Source organism: Stegodyphus dumicola, chromosome X1 (genome assembly GCF_044657685.1).
Source record: "Stegodyphus dumicola isolate Sdum_Otavi_A_Nest chromosome X1, ASM4465768v1".
Lineage (NCBI taxonomy): Eukaryota > Metazoa > Arthropoda > Arachnida > Araneae > Eresidae > Stegodyphus > Stegodyphus dumicola.
Window position 1 is genome coordinate 147,927,273 of NC_140780.1, and position 19,720 is coordinate 147,946,992.

The 19,720-nt window shown below is 35.8% G+C and overlaps 1 protein-coding gene across 1 annotated transcript in view; it reads right to left on the reverse strand.

The window, feature by feature from the left end:
• Positions 1 to 19,720, reverse strand: part of LOC118198446 (sodium-dependent dopamine transporter-like) — a 459,018-nt gene that overhangs the window by 22,419 nt on the left and 416,879 nt on the right. The window contains exons 10-12 of the mRNA XM_085807121.1: positions 14,295 to 14,435; positions 8,770 to 8,869; positions 2,456 to 2,556 (exon numbers count right to left, since the gene is read on the reverse strand). Coding sequence (XP_085663247.1) covers positions 2,456 to 2,556; positions 8,770 to 8,869; positions 14,295 to 14,435 — 342 coding nt within the window. The remainder of the gene's footprint in view (positions 1 to 2,455; positions 2,557 to 8,769; positions 8,870 to 14,294; positions 14,436 to 19,720) is intronic.

Consider the following 19,720-nt stretch of genomic DNA (forward strand, 5'->3'; position numbering starts at 1 on the left):
CTTTCACCAACATTGTGTAAATTATGTGTCGGGTGGGCGTTTCTAGTATTTTTCAGTCTGTCATCCAATCTGTGAGTGGCTTTAGCATCAGGAGAATTGGTGTAATGAAAGTGACGGTCATACTCCTTAGCAGTTCATAAGGCATTAGCCGAAGACAAAGTACATGGTGCAGTACTCACGAGCGGAACACATTATCACCATGCGAAGATTACCGGTAGCTTAAATACGATTCAAACGATTGCTTGACATCATTCCACGGCATGCGTATGCATACCTCGATATGCGCGGTGGACATTTTGAACATCTTCCTATGTAAACATATGCAAATATTGATGTTCCTTGTTTCTAATAAAGTCTTGTTGTCCTTGTACTGCATATGCCATCATACTTTTCTTTCTCACTCATCTCGAAAACTATGGGTCGTACAAGTACAAATATATGGCCACTTTTTATGTATTCTAAGCAGGGATTCTGCCTGTGGAGAGTCTCGGTGGTCTTGATGGGACATTCTACACATATATCGTGGTATATATGTATGGACATACGCATACAATTATATACTTATGTAGAAATAACACCCTGGCAAAATGTTTTTCCGTGTTTTTTTGCATTCACATAATAATACATACCCGTATATATACAAAGTATCTCGAAAAAAAATGAGATAGTAGCATACATGGCAGATTAAGCGAAACAAAATGCCTTTGGAATGGTTTCATAATGCACTTTCTTTCAGGAGACTTTTGGGACTTCAAATCCTGCGATGTTACTTTAGGCATGCGAATGAAGGGATTCCCGTGATGTTGTCGAGCGTGTGAAATATGAGGAACATATTTACAGATCTACATTTCGGATGAACGCTTGCGAATGTCAGTAGTATTTAATGAGTGCAGAAAACCGCATGGATACAGGATAACCGAAAACAAACGGGCTAAAGTAAGGTCTATCCGGGAAAGTCACTCTTATCTGAGAATAAGTATGGCTGGCATGTGAAAGCACGGCCTGGTGATAGCGGAACTGAAGGACTCTTGCTAGTAAAAGTTTAACTAAAGGTGTACACATATCACACAATAGGTCGTCATACCACACAGTGAAATATGTAATATATATTACTTTGTTACAATACATATTTCTTTGTATAGATAGACGGATGTCGCATGCTGTGTCCCAGCAGGATGTACTTTATAGCAAGTGCCCAAATAGCTAACCTTTGATGTCAGTGCGAGCAATATTGCATCGTTGGATTATAGACTGTCTGACACGTTCAAAGATGCCTGGTTTCATCCAAATGTTCTTGAAGGATAACTGAATTAGCTCGTTTCCAGTGTTCAAGAACCCCTCGCATACAATAGCGCTCACAACGTTTCGTAAGAAATTTGAGGGTTTCAATTCGGGCATTTTGCAGACAAAGAGAATATTACAGGTAATTAGTCAGTGTTCTTTCATTCTCTCAAGCGGAAGTAACGTCACAGACTTTTAGGTGCATTTTACCTGACGTAACAAAACCATCCCAATGGCATTTTACTTCTTTTTACCTCCCGAATACGCTACGTATGATTATTGCAATTTTATAAAACACATAATATCTAACTAATGGAAACAATCCTTAATAAAGGTCACAAAAATAAAAGGACCAGCTACAATTCTAAAGATGAATGCTGTTTTATACAAAAGGAAATCAGCGAACCGAAGCCCCTTTTGTTTTGCAGTTTCTTTTTAAATTTGTTCTGAAAATCTTGAATTTAAGATTGTAGTACGCACTGGAGAATGATCTAATTCAGTAAATTTGCTGTGGAGTATCTGCTCGAAAGGAAGAACTTTCTATTTTCATTTAAAAATTTTGCTCATTCGGATTTTTACTCAACAAGGCCAAGTTAAGTGTTTTAGAGTACTTTCTGAACCCACAGTGTCGAGACTGATTCCATATTAATCCATCTATTCCATCCATTAATGTGTGCCGTTATAAATTAGACGAAAACTGTCCAGTTTGATTAACGTCATTTTCTTCAGGTTTAATGCAGAACTACAAATTATTCGATAACTTTAGCCAAAGCTAAAAATTTAGATGCGCTGTTTATTCTCAAATTAGTGGAAAGAAAATCATCGCAGCATAAGAATGTTTTTATGTTCAGTACCACCATAGCATTCTTTCCGCGTGAAGAAAGCAATATACAGTACTCCGAAAGCGCAATTTAATGGACATATCTTAAGACATTTCCTCAAAAGACACAACCTTCGTAACCATCTTTATCCATTGAATGCATTACAATAGGCAGTTCTTAGCATTTAAGTAGAAAAATTGTTACGTTGTCAATAAAGTTGTGAGTTTTATTATTTTCCCATCTAATTTAAATTTTATTAGAATGATTATTTGAGAAATGCAAACAGAGATGCAGTGGAAAAAAGAGCTTCAGTTCCTATTAGCAAACAGATTCTAAAGTAGAAACATACTTACAACTAAGAAAAATGGACTGATTACTTTCCAACATAATCTCCAAAACAAACCAGGAATAAATCCCATCATTTCTTGTATATTGTCGCAAAACCTATCCAAACCTAAAAGAGAAATGGTTAAGTAAATCTCTTAAATACTAGCCCATAATAAGAGTTGCATACAATTATCGGAGAAACATTTATACGAGTCCGCAAGCATTAGTTGCGCATATAGTTTAACGCAACGCAGTACATTTGCAATCCAAGCCCTTTATGAAAATATGTGTGGTAAATTAAGAATCTTACCTTTAAGAATATGTAAGCAGGGTAGTGAAAATATCAGTCAAAAATTTATGAAAATATAACAAAAAGGCTTAACAGTTTTTCTAAAGACTAAATCACAAGCAAGCTGATTACTTTAGCAGAGGTTTACACTGCTGGCCATTAAAATTGCTACACCAGGAAGAAAAGCAAATATCGGAATCTTATTTATTGTACATATACAGTATAATAGACATTTTGATACTTTTACTATGCCTGTTTCAGCAGGAATTATATCCTGCTATTACAGGCACCTCAAATAACCCCGGTTAGGGGAGATATAACATAACAGTGCTTCGCAAGAATACCTTGATAAGGAACTGCAGGAAGATTGTACAGATGTGGCCCAGGCCAGTGTAAATGAAAATGCCATGAACGGGAGGGCAAATAATTTATGTGTAGTTGAAATCTGTTGTTCAACAGAGAGCAAATTAGTAGTTAGAGAAGCTTGCTGTAAATGTACTGATTCGCGGGCATCAGTCACGCTGGTGATCAGCTACCCAAGTGCTGAACCCGAAATGCTGCTTGAAATGCTGCTCGTGTGGAAGAAATTAAAAATATTTACGGGGGATTCCGATAAGTGTAGGTTGCCATAGGGCCTTACATTGATGTCTGTTTCTAGGAGCTCGTACTTAAAATTGTCTGAATAATTTACCTCCGTGTTGGTGATAGCTTTGTTGAAAAAGTTATTGTTTAATTTATTGGTGAATGATGCCAGACTTTGGAGTTTAAAGTCTCTGTGTAGCTGTTCATTGCGAACGAACCAGGGAGCTCCTGTGATTTTTTGTAAGTAGTTGTTTTGGAAAACCTGCAATTTATTTAATCCAGAGGTGAGAACAGAGCACCATGCAGGGGAGGCATATGTAATTATGGGTCTTAATAATGATGTGTAAATGTGCTTCTTGCGAGCAAGATCCAATTGTGAGGAGGTGTCAAGAAAGTTTCGGAGCTTCCCTAGAGACTCCCGATGTCCCTAGAGACTTCCCTAGAGTCATTCCCGATGGCCATAGAAATGTGAGGATCCCATGTAAGAGAACCGTTAAAACGAACTCCCAGGTATGTAGCCTGTCTGACTTTATATGCTGTTTCATTAAAGGGGGTCAGATCCCCATCAACGTTTTTTCTTCTGTGCCGTGCTATGAGTAATAATTTGGATTTTGTGGCATTAATGGACGTCCTCCATTTGCAACAACATTCCTCTCTCTCGTATGTGTTTTGTATTCTGGTCATGGCACGCCGTGGATTAAGTGAACTGGAAAGAATAGTGGTATCTTTCGCGTAGCAGGCGGTGATGCAGTTTGGATTTTCAACCATAGGAAAGTCCTTAACCTATATAAGATAGAGATTAGGCCCAAGAATGCTTCCCTGGCGGACGCTGGCTTTAATTAATGTGTTTTCAAAATAAACATCGCCTTCCCTGACCCAGAAGGATAGAAGGATCTATCACTTAGAAAGGAGTGAAGAATCAGAATAGTTTTCCCTGGGAAGATTGAGAGAAGAAAGCTTGTAGGTAAGTCCGTTATGCCAGATGGGGTCAAAGGCTTTTGCCACATCCAGCGTAAGGAAGGTAGTTGCCCATTGCTTATGAATAGCTGCGCTTATAAATTCCACGATTCTAACAAACTGCGTGGTAATAGACAGCCCTTTACGGAATCCAAACTACTGGTTTGTAAGCGCGTTTAGGGCTGGTTGTAGTCTTCTGTAGATAATCTTCTCTAGGATCTTTCCTAGGTGCAGGAAGCAATCTGAATGGGTGAAACCCATCCACTCTTGTATTATCTTTCACGGGTTTGGGAATTAAGATGATAACCGCTTGTTTCCATTTAGCTAGGGAATAGCACAGGTACAGGCAGGCGTTGTAAATGCTAGAGTTCGTTAATGAAATTACCAGACAGAAGTTTAATCATTTAATTAGAGAGTTTGTCCTACCCAGGTGCTTTTCTATTATAAAATTTAGCTATAATGGAGATAACGTTTGTGGGAGAGGTGAAAACAGGAAACTTGTTAATGTGATTAATGAAATTTTGGCCTGAAGGGGTCTCATCTGGAGTGAACTGCTTGGCGAAGTGGATTGGAAAAGCTTTTGCTTTGTCTTCGTTGCTGTATTTGAATCCAGCGTCATTCTGTAGAGATTTGTTGCTTGTATTTGTCGACTTAACTAAATGGAGGGACTTCCAGAATTCTCTGTGTTCCGCATTTAATTCCAAAGTTTAGTCCGGTGGGAGTCAGTTAAGCTTTTAATATTGCGATTGCTTTTATTGATTTGCGATTTAATTGCCGGGTCACGTGAGTGGGCGAAGATCTTGCGGAGTCTATTTCGGGATTCGCTACTTTATTTAATTTCTTGAGGAAGTCTGAAGAGATGTTTTTTATTAATAATTTCTGTAGTAGAATTTTGTAATGCCTTATCAATGCAGATGGTGATGTTTGTGATGGCCTAGTCGATATCATGTGTTTTTTAAAGTAGTCCTGTTTTGATTTCAGATTTGAATTTGTCCCAATTAATAATTTTGTATGTGGGATTGGATTGAGGCCTGCTAACATCTAGGTGTGCCAGTACTGGCATGTGATCTGAAGAAAGATCATTGATTACTTCCGTAGTGATCGGCAAGTTATCAGACGTGAGGAAAAGATCCAGAATGTCTGGATATTGTCTTGGGTGAGTAGGCCGGAAAGTAAAATTTTTTGGGGAGGGGCAAATGTAGTGTGGGTAATTGAGCAGGAAGTCTTGAAAGATTTCACCGTTTTTTATTTGTTTTGCGGTATCCCCAGCTAACGTGGTTAGCATTAAGATCATCTCCAATTATGGTGGGAAAGGGGTTATTTAGTAAATTACGTAAGTGTTGATCTTGCAGCCTGAGATCTGAAATATTATAAAGAACGCATACAATCATATTTCCACAATTAGAGATACGTGCGACTACCTTGACTTCTTCAAAATCCATGAGTACTGTCAGAAGCGTAGGAGTCCAGACTCCCTTTGACATAGATTAAGGCCCCTCTATGTCTGATCCTATCACAGCAATAACTGCGGTAGTTAGCAATACGCAGGAACTGTGCTGGCGTAGCGTGTGTCTCAGTGATTACTGCAATGTCAATGCTGTAGTGTGGGAGAAAATCTTGCAGTTCACTAATTTTGGTGGTAATGTTTTGCTCATTTCCACTTCATGATCGTCACGGGGGCCATTTTAATAAGGACCTACGATCCATAATTTATCTCAGTTTCGGGCCTCATTGTGTTTTTACTTTTGCTTTTCAGCTATGGTAGTTGTATTGTGTAAAAGCGTCATATGATCAGAGATATTCTTCATGACCTGCTGAGTGTCCGCTACAGCTTTTTGAATTTTCCCAGCGAAAACATCAGATTTTACAGCCTGAACATAAAATTTATTGATACTCATTCTTTCTTCAAACTTGGGGCATTGGGTTTCTGCTTTGGGAAGGCCTCACAACCCCTCCAGTTGCTGGTATGATTTCCGAGACAGTTACAACATTTCGGCTCAGAATCTTTAGGTTCCGGGACATACCGGCTGTCATGGGGGGCCTGCACATTTACAACAGCGGGGCGGGTGATGACACGCCGCCTGCGCGTGATGGTAGCTTTGGCATCGAAAGCATGGTTTCGGCCCACGTCGACCATGACGTCTTTCGACTTTAATGTGCAAGTGCATTAGATATTTTAGATGGTATATCTCAGAGTTTCTAGGAGTCTTAGGAAGAGTGACCAGAAATAGGAGCATTTTAGCCCTATCTTCTCTTGTGCCATTCATAAGTTGCTCCACTTTGAGTGCAGTGAAATCTTTTTCACGGAGCTCCTTTTGAATGTCCATGGGTTCCGCATCAATGGCAAGATTTCTTATCACAACTTTTAGGTTCTTCTCCTCAGGGCGAAGGAACACATGCTAAGAAAGTTGTTAGATGTCGAAAATAATAGATATAGTATAATAGAGGCACGGGTATAATATATCAAATATAATGGGAGGAAGACATAATTACGTTTGCAAGTGTTTTGGGGTACACAGTGTGCAGAATTTAGTACATAGAGTTACTTCTGGCAGAAACAACGGTATAACCCGGCTGGGCATTGAGGAATTGAACCTGGATGAAAGATACGACTACTTCATTTCATGCATCTTCGCCTATGTGCCAGAGTTCATCAATCATAGTGTCTGGCGACTGGTGGCAAGCCAGCCTCTCAGTTATCTATGACCAAATGTTCTCTGTAGCTGAGAGATGTGGATAATGGGCTGGCCAGAGTAACAGTTGACCACCCTCTATATCGAGGAAGGTCAGGACAGCATGGACAATATACGGTAGGGAATTATCTTGTTGAAAGAAGGTGTCACGCAGGCCTCGAAGATAGGGTACAGCACTTATCACTCCAGAAATGTAATGGCGGCTGTCCACGTTATCGACTAAGCGAACAAGAAGTGAGCGGACATTGTACCTCATGGCACCTCTTACCAGCACTACAGGTGACGGGCCCATTATGAAGCTGGCGGCGTTCATTCTCCTTGGTACCTCCACACATAAATAAGGCCATCATTTTGCTGCACGCAGAACAGGATTCGTCTGAAACGATTACGAGGTGAGACTCCTCTGTCTAGTATCATCTTTCGTCGCACCATGGTATGCGCGTCTGTCTCTGCTGGGGCTTCAAAGGAAGCCGCAACAATGGTCTCTGTGCTGAAAGTCCGTGGTGCAGCAGACGTCGTCGTACTATCTGTGCGGGAACTTGTCGTACTACGCACAAGCCAAGTCGGTATGTGACGTAGCTGTAAGATCACGCAAAGTCGCATTAGTGGCCTGGGGCGGCTGCAGACAGTCATGGAATGCCGACCAACACGGGCAGCTGTGTCTCAGAACGACAAACTGCAGTACGATATGACTTTCTCCTTCTTGTAAGAGGTATTCACTGTAATATCTTCTCATTTATACACAATGCAGATGGAGTTAATCATATGTGCTTTGTGTGCACGCGATGGAAGGCTAATCATTTGCATATTGCAGCATGTAGTAATTTTCACGCAAATTTGACGTTTGCTACGTGCCACCTTCATGGTAAAGCAATTTTAAGAGTCCCTGTTAAATTTATTTGTTTAATTTTAAAAGCAATTTTGTAAGATCTACAGACTTTTGTACATGCCATGAAAAATTAGCTTCAAAATTCATTACTCATTTTGTTGATATGCGTGTGATATAATTTCCTTGATATACAGATTTATTCTTTATGTTATTAGGCTATTGGGCTACATTTAGATAGAGAAACATTTGTAGATCATTAATTGTAAATATATTTTGTATAATTATTATAAAAAGTGTAGGATACGAGAGACTTTCCTACGGAATGTTACAGATGCAAGTTTTGTATTTTCAGCAGATTCTTCGACTGGAAAAATTCCATCTGCATATAATATCTATGTACGTATTCCCTGTATGAAGTTTTAACACAGAATTAAAGAGATGCCGAGAGGTTCACGATTGTATTTCTCCGAAGGTGAGAAAAAAGGAAGTTACTTAAAAAAGGAATATTACTTTTATTTTACCATATTTATAAGCTAAATAAAAAGGAAATTGAGCTTCATCTGCATAAATGCTACAGTTCAGCAAATTATTCGAGGTAAAGTGTAAAACAAAATATAAAACAAGGAAGTAAAGGCTAAGATAGCCAACATAAAAACCAGTAAAATTAAGGATAGAAATAAAGAAAATAAAGTTCCCGGCTAGGAGAAATGTATCAAACCAACTTAAGGTTTTTAAATGCGGTAAGGGGTTTAACATCTGATACTTGAGTATTTATGCATAACGGACACTTAACAATTAACCTCCTAACTTTTTGGTATTAATTCCATTTAAACTGTTAGGGACTACTGGATTTCAAAAATGAGTATCATATACTATTTACCCTTGATAATATCATAGTTTAATTAAAAAATGTAGCTTAAGCTGCGCTAGAATGTTTACATGATGTTGCCTTTTTAAACAACGTATAGTACAGTAATAAAAGCATCTTACCATATATCCAGGCAACACCAATAGCTTCGAAAAGAGCAGCACATAACAACGAAATCCCAGCCGAATAGGTATCAAACCAATACATCATGTAACCACCGCCCTGAAAAGGAAGAAGAAAAGGAATATTTGAAAGGGCTCCCGGAGGGGAAAAAGTAAAATACCTTGAATCCAGGGGGCAGTGCAATATATACGTCTCCAAAATGTAATCTATACTTAAGATTTGCAGCAGCTGCTAGCAGCTATAAATTTGTTTCTGAACCGTTGACAGAAATGGTCGAAAAGTAACTTTCGGAAGGAAAAGCGGGGATTTTTATTTCGTCTCTTTTAAAGCTGAAGGAGAAGACTTTGAAGGATGTATGCACTACCTGAAATGCAATATTTACAATGCTCAATTCTAGTCGTGTTTCAGTTTTATTATGAGCGACTGAATGATTTGTAAGCAGAAACCTTTGCATGTGTAATATTACTTAAAAGCAAGAATTCAGCAAAGAATTTAAAAATAAAGAGAAGCAAACTTAAAGCGTAACATCAGAATTATGGCTGTGGGTCTGACCGCAAAATTTCCATTTTCATCTCATAGAACGCTCGGATTTTGTAAAATTAAAAGCAAAGCAAGCGCTGTAAAAAATGCTGTACTTGGAATTTGGTTTATAAACAAATAACAAGTTTCCATTATTCGAATCAGTGGAGATGTCTGAGCGGAGACCATTTGAATGAAAGCGGTATAAATTCTTCTAAAGTATAAATTATTTTAAGAATTGAGTCATGAGAAATTTATTTCAATAACAGATGGTGTAGAGAGATTACTGATATATACATGTATACATGGAGCAGGAATTTTGATTGCGCAGACTCAGTTGTAATATATTCAAACTCAGAAGCAATGACCAGGAAATTGGAGACGAATGCAGATTAAATCTTCATTTTTATTTTTAGCAACATGTTACTAGTCGGCACATTAAATGTGCCTGTTCCAAAACGCTTACATTTTTTATAACTTTTTAGCCAGAAAACAGCAGCAGACAGACAGCGGTGTAGCTAGGCCAAAGTCTGGAAAGCAAGTGCGTAATATTCAGAATGAAATCTGAAGTCAGACTGAGTTAGTTCTGGTTCTCAAAGCATTTTGATTGGATAGTTAATATTGCTGTAAAATTACTATTGGCTGCTTGGGTTTTAGTTTCATTTACATCATCATAATTACGTAAGAATCATATGACATAGATTTTTCTTGAAATGACGCAGTGCAGAGAGAGGTTACTATTTTTAGAATTGAGAAGGGAAATTTACGTTGCTAATTTAATCTTTTACATATTATTTATTTTTCTTACATATTCCCCCCCCCCCCTTCAAGAAGAAAAAGGCGTAGCGACAGAGAAGCTTTTTTAAAGAAAAGCGTTAAAGCACTAGCGAATAATAATAATAAAAAAAACATAAATTATAAAATTTTAACCCTGTAAAGTATAATTTATAAATATCAATTTTTTAAAATAAACTTTTTATTTTTAGAGTCCTATTAAATTTTTCAGCATTTCAGTCCACAGGTCTTTTTGTTTGAGAGTTCACATAATCGCAATTCTTCAGGGAAGGTTGTTGTTATCACAGAATATCACAAAATAAACTTTTACATAATCATTACTTATAATTAAATGTAATGCACATAAATATTTATGATACTAATTTCCATACTGATAAATAATATTTTAACACCATAAATGTAATAGGAGTAAAAGTTTCAGAAATTATGGTTTCACCGTTATTGTTTTTCATTTAAAATTCTTGATTTTACCAATATGGAAGGCCTCGCAATACTTCTCTAACTTTTTGCTTGTGCTCTCCTCTTGGCTAGACGTCTTTCTGAAATTATGTGTGCGCTGCTACTTTCGCTTCTATCGGAATAATATCAAAATTGAAAATGTTCTTTTGTAGGCACGAGTAGAGTGCCAAGTGATTGTGGCCACAAATATCAATTGGAAATAAAAATGGAATTAAAACTGCCTCGACTGCCAAGTTCTTTAGATACTACGCAATCAAAATTCTTCTTTAATATGGATCTAAGCACGCATTCGACAGTGCTTCGGCATTTCCTTGTGCTCATATTATTACATATATTTATCAATATAAGATTTATGGAGTTAGCATACTGAAAGAAATAATATTTTTTTCTCTAGGGGGAGGGAAATCGCTACATTTTTTTTCTTATATTAAATTCATCACACTACAGTACTGTAAGAAGTGTAATCTCATAATAACAAAAATACAACGCACATCATTAACAGTAATAGTCCTTTCGATACTTCTTTCAAACCGTATGGAGGTGTACTCCTGAGCCCAAGCAAAGTAAACGTGTTCCTAACAGCGTAGAGAAACTCATGTCATCTGAAGCCATGTCCTATCATGAGGAAGTATTTTTCTCTATGCACACGTGGCGCGGTACGGAATGCTTATATGCCTTCGGACCTTTTGACTGATAGCCAGACGTGCTTCAGTTACACTACGAAGGCACGCACGGGGGGGGAAAGCAATAATTCTTTACATTCTTTCCCACATAAAAAGCATCTGGTAATAGGGAAAAGAGATCCAATAGGCCTAGTTCTAAGTGGTGAAAAATTGTCATCCACCACATCTAAGTCTGTTGCTTCTATAGAGCTATTAGGTTTTCCTTCCTTCTATTTAAGCTATTAATTACTATTTAATTATTTTTTTCCTCCTATTTAAGCTGGAAACATGAAAAATTAACTCTACGTTCTCCGGGATTCAAGCTCTGGATCTTACGGTTGATAGCGGGATGTGTTACCAATTACGCTACAAAGGCATGCATGCGACATTTCCCTATATTCTTTTCGGAAACGTGAAAAATTAGATCCGCACTCTCTAGAACTCTGGATCTTAAGGATGCTAGGCGGTTGTCTACCCGTTAAGCCCCGAAGACGTGCACGGGGGGAAAAGACGACAATTCCTTTAACGCTTTAAAGACAACTAGGAAAAAATGAAGGACACCTAGTTAAACAAATAACAATGCAGTGACCAATTATCGTCCATCACATTTTAATCGAATGCTATTCTTGAGAATTTGATTCTTTTCAATGCTATGGAATGTGATAAAATCAACTTCGGCCACACCGGGTTACGAACTTCCGACCTTACGACTTTATTATATTAACAAAAGCTTCTCCGGACTATGGTAATTGTTACCTGAAGTCAATTATCGCTTATATAATACAAAAAATGAGCTGAACTCAAACAAAAAGAATAGTTGCTATTAGGAGCTGGGAAGCATTGGCGCGTCATTTTTGACATGCACTTATAGATGTGTCTTTTAACCCAAAATCTACTCTATGGATTTATACTGCCATTGTCCGGCCAATGCTTTCTTACGGATGCGTGGTCTGGATTAATGTTATTAACAAAAGCTCGTATTTAAATATTTTACAAAAGGTGCAAAGACTTGCTTGCCTAAGCATTAGTGGGGCTTTAAATAGTACCCCTACTGCTGCATTAGAATTTTTACTGCAAATTCCACCCTTGAAATTATTCTTGAGCGGAGAAGCAATTAAAGCCATGTATAGATTGAATTAAAATGGCACATGGTGCCAAAGGACAGGTTTTGGTCATAAAAGCCACCTGAAAAGCCACATTGACATATGCCTGGACTTGGGCAATGAGATCCCTATAATCTATATGCCCAAAGATGCAATTACTAAAACAATAGTTCCAGATAAACTATTTTCAACTCATATACCAAAAAGGAATGAGATAGAATCTCTAACTGACCTAATTCCAACAGGCTCAATTGAATGTTACACAGATGGATCAAAGTCCAACTTCACTGGAGCTGGAGCTATTATAAGGACCAAGGGATCTGAAGAAGATTTCATTAGATTTCATCTATACCTTGGTAAATTTACAACTGTTTTCCAAGCCGAGGTTCTGGCGATCAATATGGTCGCCAAGGAGCTCTTAGCTAGAAATACAGTTAATAAGTATATATATATTCTCTCTGACAGCCAATCAGCCATCCTTGCCCTGGCTAATCGTGTCAAGTTACAAAACTGTGTTTTGAACTGTACTCAAGATCTCAATTCTCTGGCTCAGGCCCATAATACCATTAGTTTAGTCTGGGTCCCAGGTCATTGTGATTTTGCTGGAAATGAACTAGCTGATAAAGTAGCTAAAGATGCTTCGTAACTCCCCATGTCTGGCCCAGAACCATTTTACCCAGTTTCATATCAAACGGTTAAAAAAGAAGTAAGAAGCTGGATAAAGAACAAACATGATGATATATGGTCTAAACTTCCAGACTGTGCTCATTCTAAATTGGTGCTCAGTACACTTAACTTTTCAGGTAAACTCATACACCTCAGTAGAACTAACTTACGCCAGGTAATTCAAATTGTTACTGGACATGCTTATTTAGCTAAGCATCTCCACAAATGTGGTCTTGTTGAATCTCCTCTCTGCCCAGCTTGTGGAGAAGAAGAGGAAACATCTTTTCACTTTTTGGGACGATGTCCGGTGTTCTCTGTCCCTAGAAACAAATTCCTTGGGTTTCCCTATATTACCTTTGATCAAGCCCTTTTATACAAAGGGCTCTCTGGCATAATAGGGTTTCTGATGTATACTAAACACCTACAGGTAAGGTGAATATGGAACCACAAGAAACAAGCTTTGAGACGCCCTGTGAGTTCTTTTTTTTTTTTTTTTTTTTTGAAAAGAAACTATGCAGGGATTTCCCTCTCATAGCTGTGTTTTGGAATATAATGATATCAAATCTTTATACACTACCTGGCCATTTGGCTTGAGAATGCACCTCTGCCCTCCTTATTTATTTATTTATTTGACTCTCCATCGCACTCTTGTTTGGTCAAGAATTGCGTTTGGTGGTTTGGGAGGGATTGAATCGGTTTTCCATCCAATAGGGAAGTTTTTACGATCCAGCCGACACCTTGAACTTAGAGATGGGATCTTTTGCTGATAGATTTGGTGTCGGTTTGAGATCTTTTCTATTTATTATTTACCTTTTACGGGAGTTACCATTTAAATCCCTTAACTTAAATGATCAAATGGCGGAAGAGTAATGGGCAATTTTGCCTAAACTCCTTTCCTTCTTTTCATAAGAAGGAAGCGCCCTATTGTTATGTTATATGTTATTATATAGATGTGTCTTTTTGATCGTTTAGGATCTGCCAGCTGTTCATAAGATTGAAAGGGAAGTACTTTTAAGAATGCATTGTTACAATACAAAAAAATTCGAAATATTAACTAATAATAATATAACGTACAGAATAACTAAAATTTAATGCTTTTATTCACAACATACGAAATTATAATTTCTAAAGAATTTATATTATTCAATGGATATTTACAGATGGCTTTTATGAAAAAACGCCATTATCTTGTATAAGTAAAAATCAAGAAAGTATACTTATTTATTTTGTAAACTTGGCGTTTAAGATGTAAATAATTAACAGTCTATTGAAAGCAACAAATAAGACTGATAAAGCAAAGAAATAGAATAAGAAACTTACTCTGGTTACGTTGACTAACGAAACGCAAAATGACGAGGCTAGAACAAGAGCTGTGAATATTTCTCTATTCAGACTCCATTTTGTGAAATGAACGCTGCATTCATCCAAGATTCCTGTTATAACAGATTCCAAACCGCCCATCTGTAAAACACAAGACACAATTTTGGGTTAAAAAATTTTTAAGCAGAAAGATTAAAAGTAGCAAAAAGTTTGCTTCTTTAATAGAAATATCGTAAGAATTGCTAATTAAATATTTTAACCTACGAATTTAGACTACTGAGCATTTTGAGAAACTAAAATTAGTTCCTAATTTCTAACTGGGAACATAATTTTAGAAAATTCCCCTTGACAAATTCATAAATATGTATTATAATATATATCCTAAAAATATAAAACTTCTACTCAGCTAATTACTGAAATCCGAAAAGTGAAACTGAAAACTTACAAAAGAAAACTTCACTTTTTTAATGCCGGACACTAGCCATTTTAGGCTTTCGCCACTACTAAGGGCAGAGGCGGGATTCATTTTATTATGCAGGCCCATAGCGGGCACCCACCGTTATCTCCTAGGAAGCGACGGATAATTTACATTCATGCTTTCTTCGGGATTCAAACCTGGGCCCTTTAGTACGGCAATCAGAGTCACTAACCACTTTCCTGTCTGCGCGGCACAAAAAAACTTCAGTTCTTCCCCAACTTGATTTGGTCGGCTGGGTATCGCTTACTCTAGTAACTCTTTACGTAGAGGAATGTGAAGAGTTTCTAAGTAGAAGGTCAGGAATGCTAGAAAGGGCGCAACTAATTTTTTAGTTTTCCTGAGCACAAAATCTAACAGACTCTGAAAAACAAATAATTTTATTTTGCTTTTGTTCTATTTTTTGTTTCTCATTTCTATTGCAGTGTGTTTCAGAACGTACAAATTAACGAATGTTTAAGACAACTGAGTTGATGGAAACAGCAGCAGCCAGAAATGTGAACTTGTGGACCCCTAGATCGCTCATGACCGTCGTTATCTAAATGTTCACCATTTGGTTATAGCGTAAGATTTGGAGTTTGAGAATTTTTGTTTTGTACGTAGTATAAGATATAAAGGTTAAATCTTGACTAGTACAGTTAAGAGTAATTAATTTATTGCTGAAGCTACCAAAATGGTTACAGCTATAGTCAAAGTTACAGAGATTATACTCTAAACATATACTTAAGCTTTTATTTCCTGTATCAAAATTGTATACAGCCTTCTAATCCCTGCCAGAACCAGGGGAATTCAAATTGCATTTTAATTTACTTAAAAAAATATGAATTGTGGACTGACAATGAAAGCTGTATCTGTTTTTTTATTGTTTGTTTTCTTTATCAAATTTTATTAATTCAAGTTCTGTTGCTTGCCGAATTTTAATTAGTTCTCTGTCTAGCTCATAAATCGTCGACATCGCTGGTGTTCAGCCAATTAAAAGATATAAAAGGAAATGGTTAGAGATTACACACCCAGCGAAAATTTAAACATGAATTTTTAGTTTATATCCCGGAAAAATTGTTTAAACTGAGTTTAAAAAGAGAAATTATTAAAATTTTGTTAAATAAAATCTTAAGCAGCTTTAGCGCGCAATTTTAAATTTGCTTTAGGCCCTTTTAGACTACCATTCTTTAATTTTAATTTAACAAACATTCTCTCTAAAAAGCAAATTTAAAGTCTGTCTCCTGCCTGCTCAACAATTATTCACTTATGCATTTTTATAAATATTTAGGATTAAAAATTTTTTGGAATTATATATTTTATACATTTATTATACATTCATAGATACTTGCACTTGATGTACATATGTTCTCTGAATTTAAATGATATTGTAGATTAGTTCGCAGCAATAATTAATCATTTATTTGTAATTCAATTTCATTTAAAATTTAATTAACTTTAAATTTGCTTTTTACAAATAGAGAATGTTTATTAAATTCAAATTTCATTCCTTGCAGCAATGGCGCAAGAAAATTATTTAAATTAATTTTAACTTTACTATATTATTTTGAAACAAATTCTTTAATTTTATATGTGCAAAAGGTAAATAAAAGTTATCGTAAAATTTGTTACACAAATGTTTTAATTTTGCACAGATATCGCAACACTTCATTCAACCTCGATTTCAATATAAAAATATCCTGATTATTTTTTTAATTCCTCATTAATTAAACAAGTATTACAAAATACGTTTAAATAATTAATCAATTAAATTAACTATGAAAAGTAAATAAAGTACAATAAAAATTAAAGTTGCTAATAATTAAGTAGCAAATGTAAATCCATAAATAGATACACCAGCGGCCGAGTAGTAAAATCGCTGAACACTGGTAGTTCCGACCTGGGTTCGAATCCAGGCGAACGTTGGTTGCATGAGAGCTTTCGCGGTTTTTCCCGTGTGTAACATGTAAACGAATCAGGCTCCCTTAGAAAATCCTCCGGAAAGGCATCCCTCCCTTAGGCAGATAGTCCTAGTGTGATTTGCCATCATAAACTAAACCAAACCAAAAATAAGATATGAATAAGACTCATTGAGCTAAGATCTTCTCATACAGATAGGCAACCGAATTAATCTTAAGAACCATTTTCCTGACACTGTAACGACTTTAAACGGTACTTACGCACTAGCGCAACCATCTTAGTAGAAGTAGCTAAATTTTCAGAAATTACCAAAATCTGGTAACCACACGCATAACCATTCTTCTGGCAACCATGCTCAATAACAATCACTTTAGTCAAGCAACGCAGCCATTTTCGTAAGTATTCTATTTTATTGTGTTCCAACGGTTTTTACACACAAATCGTGATATTTTTTTGCCTTAAACTTCAGCGAAGATGTATGCGGAAAAGCGCCAAATCTAGCAAAGGGCCCATTTAACAGCGCGCCAAATCAGGCGTACGCGCTGATTTCAATTTGCGTAAGTTTATGTAGTTCTATATTTCTTAAGACGCCATTGAAATACTAGTTTAACTTTTAAATCCTTTTTTGATTTTAAATTCTTTTTTGATATCCTATGGATTTAACAATTTGGAAATTGCCCATGACGAAGAGTGGGCAATAGAATTTTGGGTAAAGTGCAGAATCACCCACTGCTTGACGTATTTTTAAGAATAGCACATACTCGGTATCCATGTACACATCGACCCATTTTCACGTAAAAAAAAATCCCAGAATTTAACAAAAATAGCACTGCGCACACCCTTGACTACTATGTACACATCGACCTATTTTCACTTAGAAAGTAAAAGAAAATTGACAAAAATCCAGTTGTTTTTACCCTTGTAAAAAGCGGCAAACAAATAAGTAGGCGATTCTGCACTTTAACCGAGAATGTTTTTCAAAGAAAAGGCATAATTCATTACAGAAAATTATGTTTGAACAACCAACGTGATGAAATTATGCTTTAGGGATAACTCAGTAGCGAAATAGCGATGCAGGCATCCATTCAGTTATGTTTAGCAATTTTTATATAAATTATAATAATGATCTGAAATAGTTATTTACTCTTATGCTTCCATTCAGTCATGTTTAGCCTTTTTTATATAAATTATAATAAAAAAAAAGTATTATATGAAGTTAAATTTTCATCTAAATTAAAACATCAATCTTAAATAGTTATTTACTATTATATTTCCTTTCTTGCGTTAGGGTTGCAGCAATTATTTTTGGCAGCACTGGCATCAACAATAGTTTGGCGATTTTTTACGGCCCTCAAAACCGAATAGTACCGAAAAAATAATTAAAATAAAGAAAATTACTGAAAGATTCGAAGAAGAATGCGAGTGTTTTACTTTTTAACGCACGACATAATTCTTATTTAATAATTCAGATTTGTATTTTAAATTACTAAAGTGTGTTTTCTTTTCCGATGTTGATACTGTTTACCAAACTTACTATAATATCGATAGATTGGGAAGATATCTAAAAAGGAAGACTCGAAAGCCACTATCGCCCACCAGCGGCCGAGCGGTAAAGTCGCTGAACACTGGTAGTTTGGTCCGAGGTTCGAATCCCGCGAACGGGCTGGCTGCATGGGCGTTTTCGTGGTTTTTCCCATGTGTAACATTTATACGAGCCAGTTTCCCTTAGAAAGTCCTCCACGAAGGCATCCCTCCCCTTAGGCAGATAGCCCTCGAGGCTTTGCCATAATCATACAGACATACGAAAGCCACTATCTTGCACATGCTAAGTAACTTTTACATTTTCATCCGTAAAAATTTGCCATATTGCGCAAAGATGGTTGTGATAGTACATAAGTACCATTTAAACTAATGATTTTGTGAGCGTTAACATTTTTTCTATCTATATATTCTTTATTTAATTTTACTTTAATTTTACGCATTGCCTTTTCATGCCGTTAATAAATTGTAACATTTGACTACAAATTATTTAGTGGGTTTTATTACTTTTATTAATATTTTCACAGTCTTCGTTTTTGTTTTTGTGATGGCTTAATTTCTTGGTTTTGAAAATCAGTAAAAGTTTTTTTTTCAGAAAACTTGGTATTTTCATGAAAAATTAAAAACTAGCAGTAAGTAAGATCACTTAAAAATTTTTTTAAAATTTTTATTTCATTGTATTTTGTTTGCAAACGAAAAGATCACTTTGGAAATAGCATTGAATCATATGAGTTTCAATTCTTAATTTCTCAAGAATTAACTATTTACATTAATGATTTTCAAATTACGGTTCAAATTCATTTGGTTACAATGTCAGAAAATGTCCCTTATACAGCTAAATCTATTCTCTTGAGAAAGAACATGGCTGAATGAATCTTATATTCATCCTTTAATTTTGAATTTATACATTTGTTATTTAATTATTAGTAACTTTGATATTTATCATACTTTAGTTATCTTTTATAGTTAATTTTATCTGATAAACTATTTATATGTGTTTTGAAATATTTGTTTACTTGGTTAATTCATAAGAAATCAATAACTATTTTCAATATTATATGCATATAAACTAACACACAGACATATGCAATATTTCTGAAGCACAATAATTTATTGATTTAGTTTTTATAGAAAGTTAGAAAGGTCTATGAAGATTTAAGTTAGTCATAAAAACACTTAGAAGTCTACTAATTTGAAATTAATGACAGCATTCATTTTTCTTGAAACATTCTATTAAACAGAGTCAGTATATCTAAAAGAAAAAAGCTAAAAACTGAGCAATACAATATAGATTAAAGAAATAATAAGGAATTATATTAAGAAAATTATTGATCGAATCATGTATATTCACTTAACGTATTTCCATGATATTTTGATTTCCTAAGTTTTAAAAATTAAAAAAAAAAAAAAAAAAAGGAAATAAAAACTTTTAAAAATACATAAATCCACACACATACATATATACACACACAAATGCAACAAGGCGAATTAATAATGACTTAATAGAGAACGC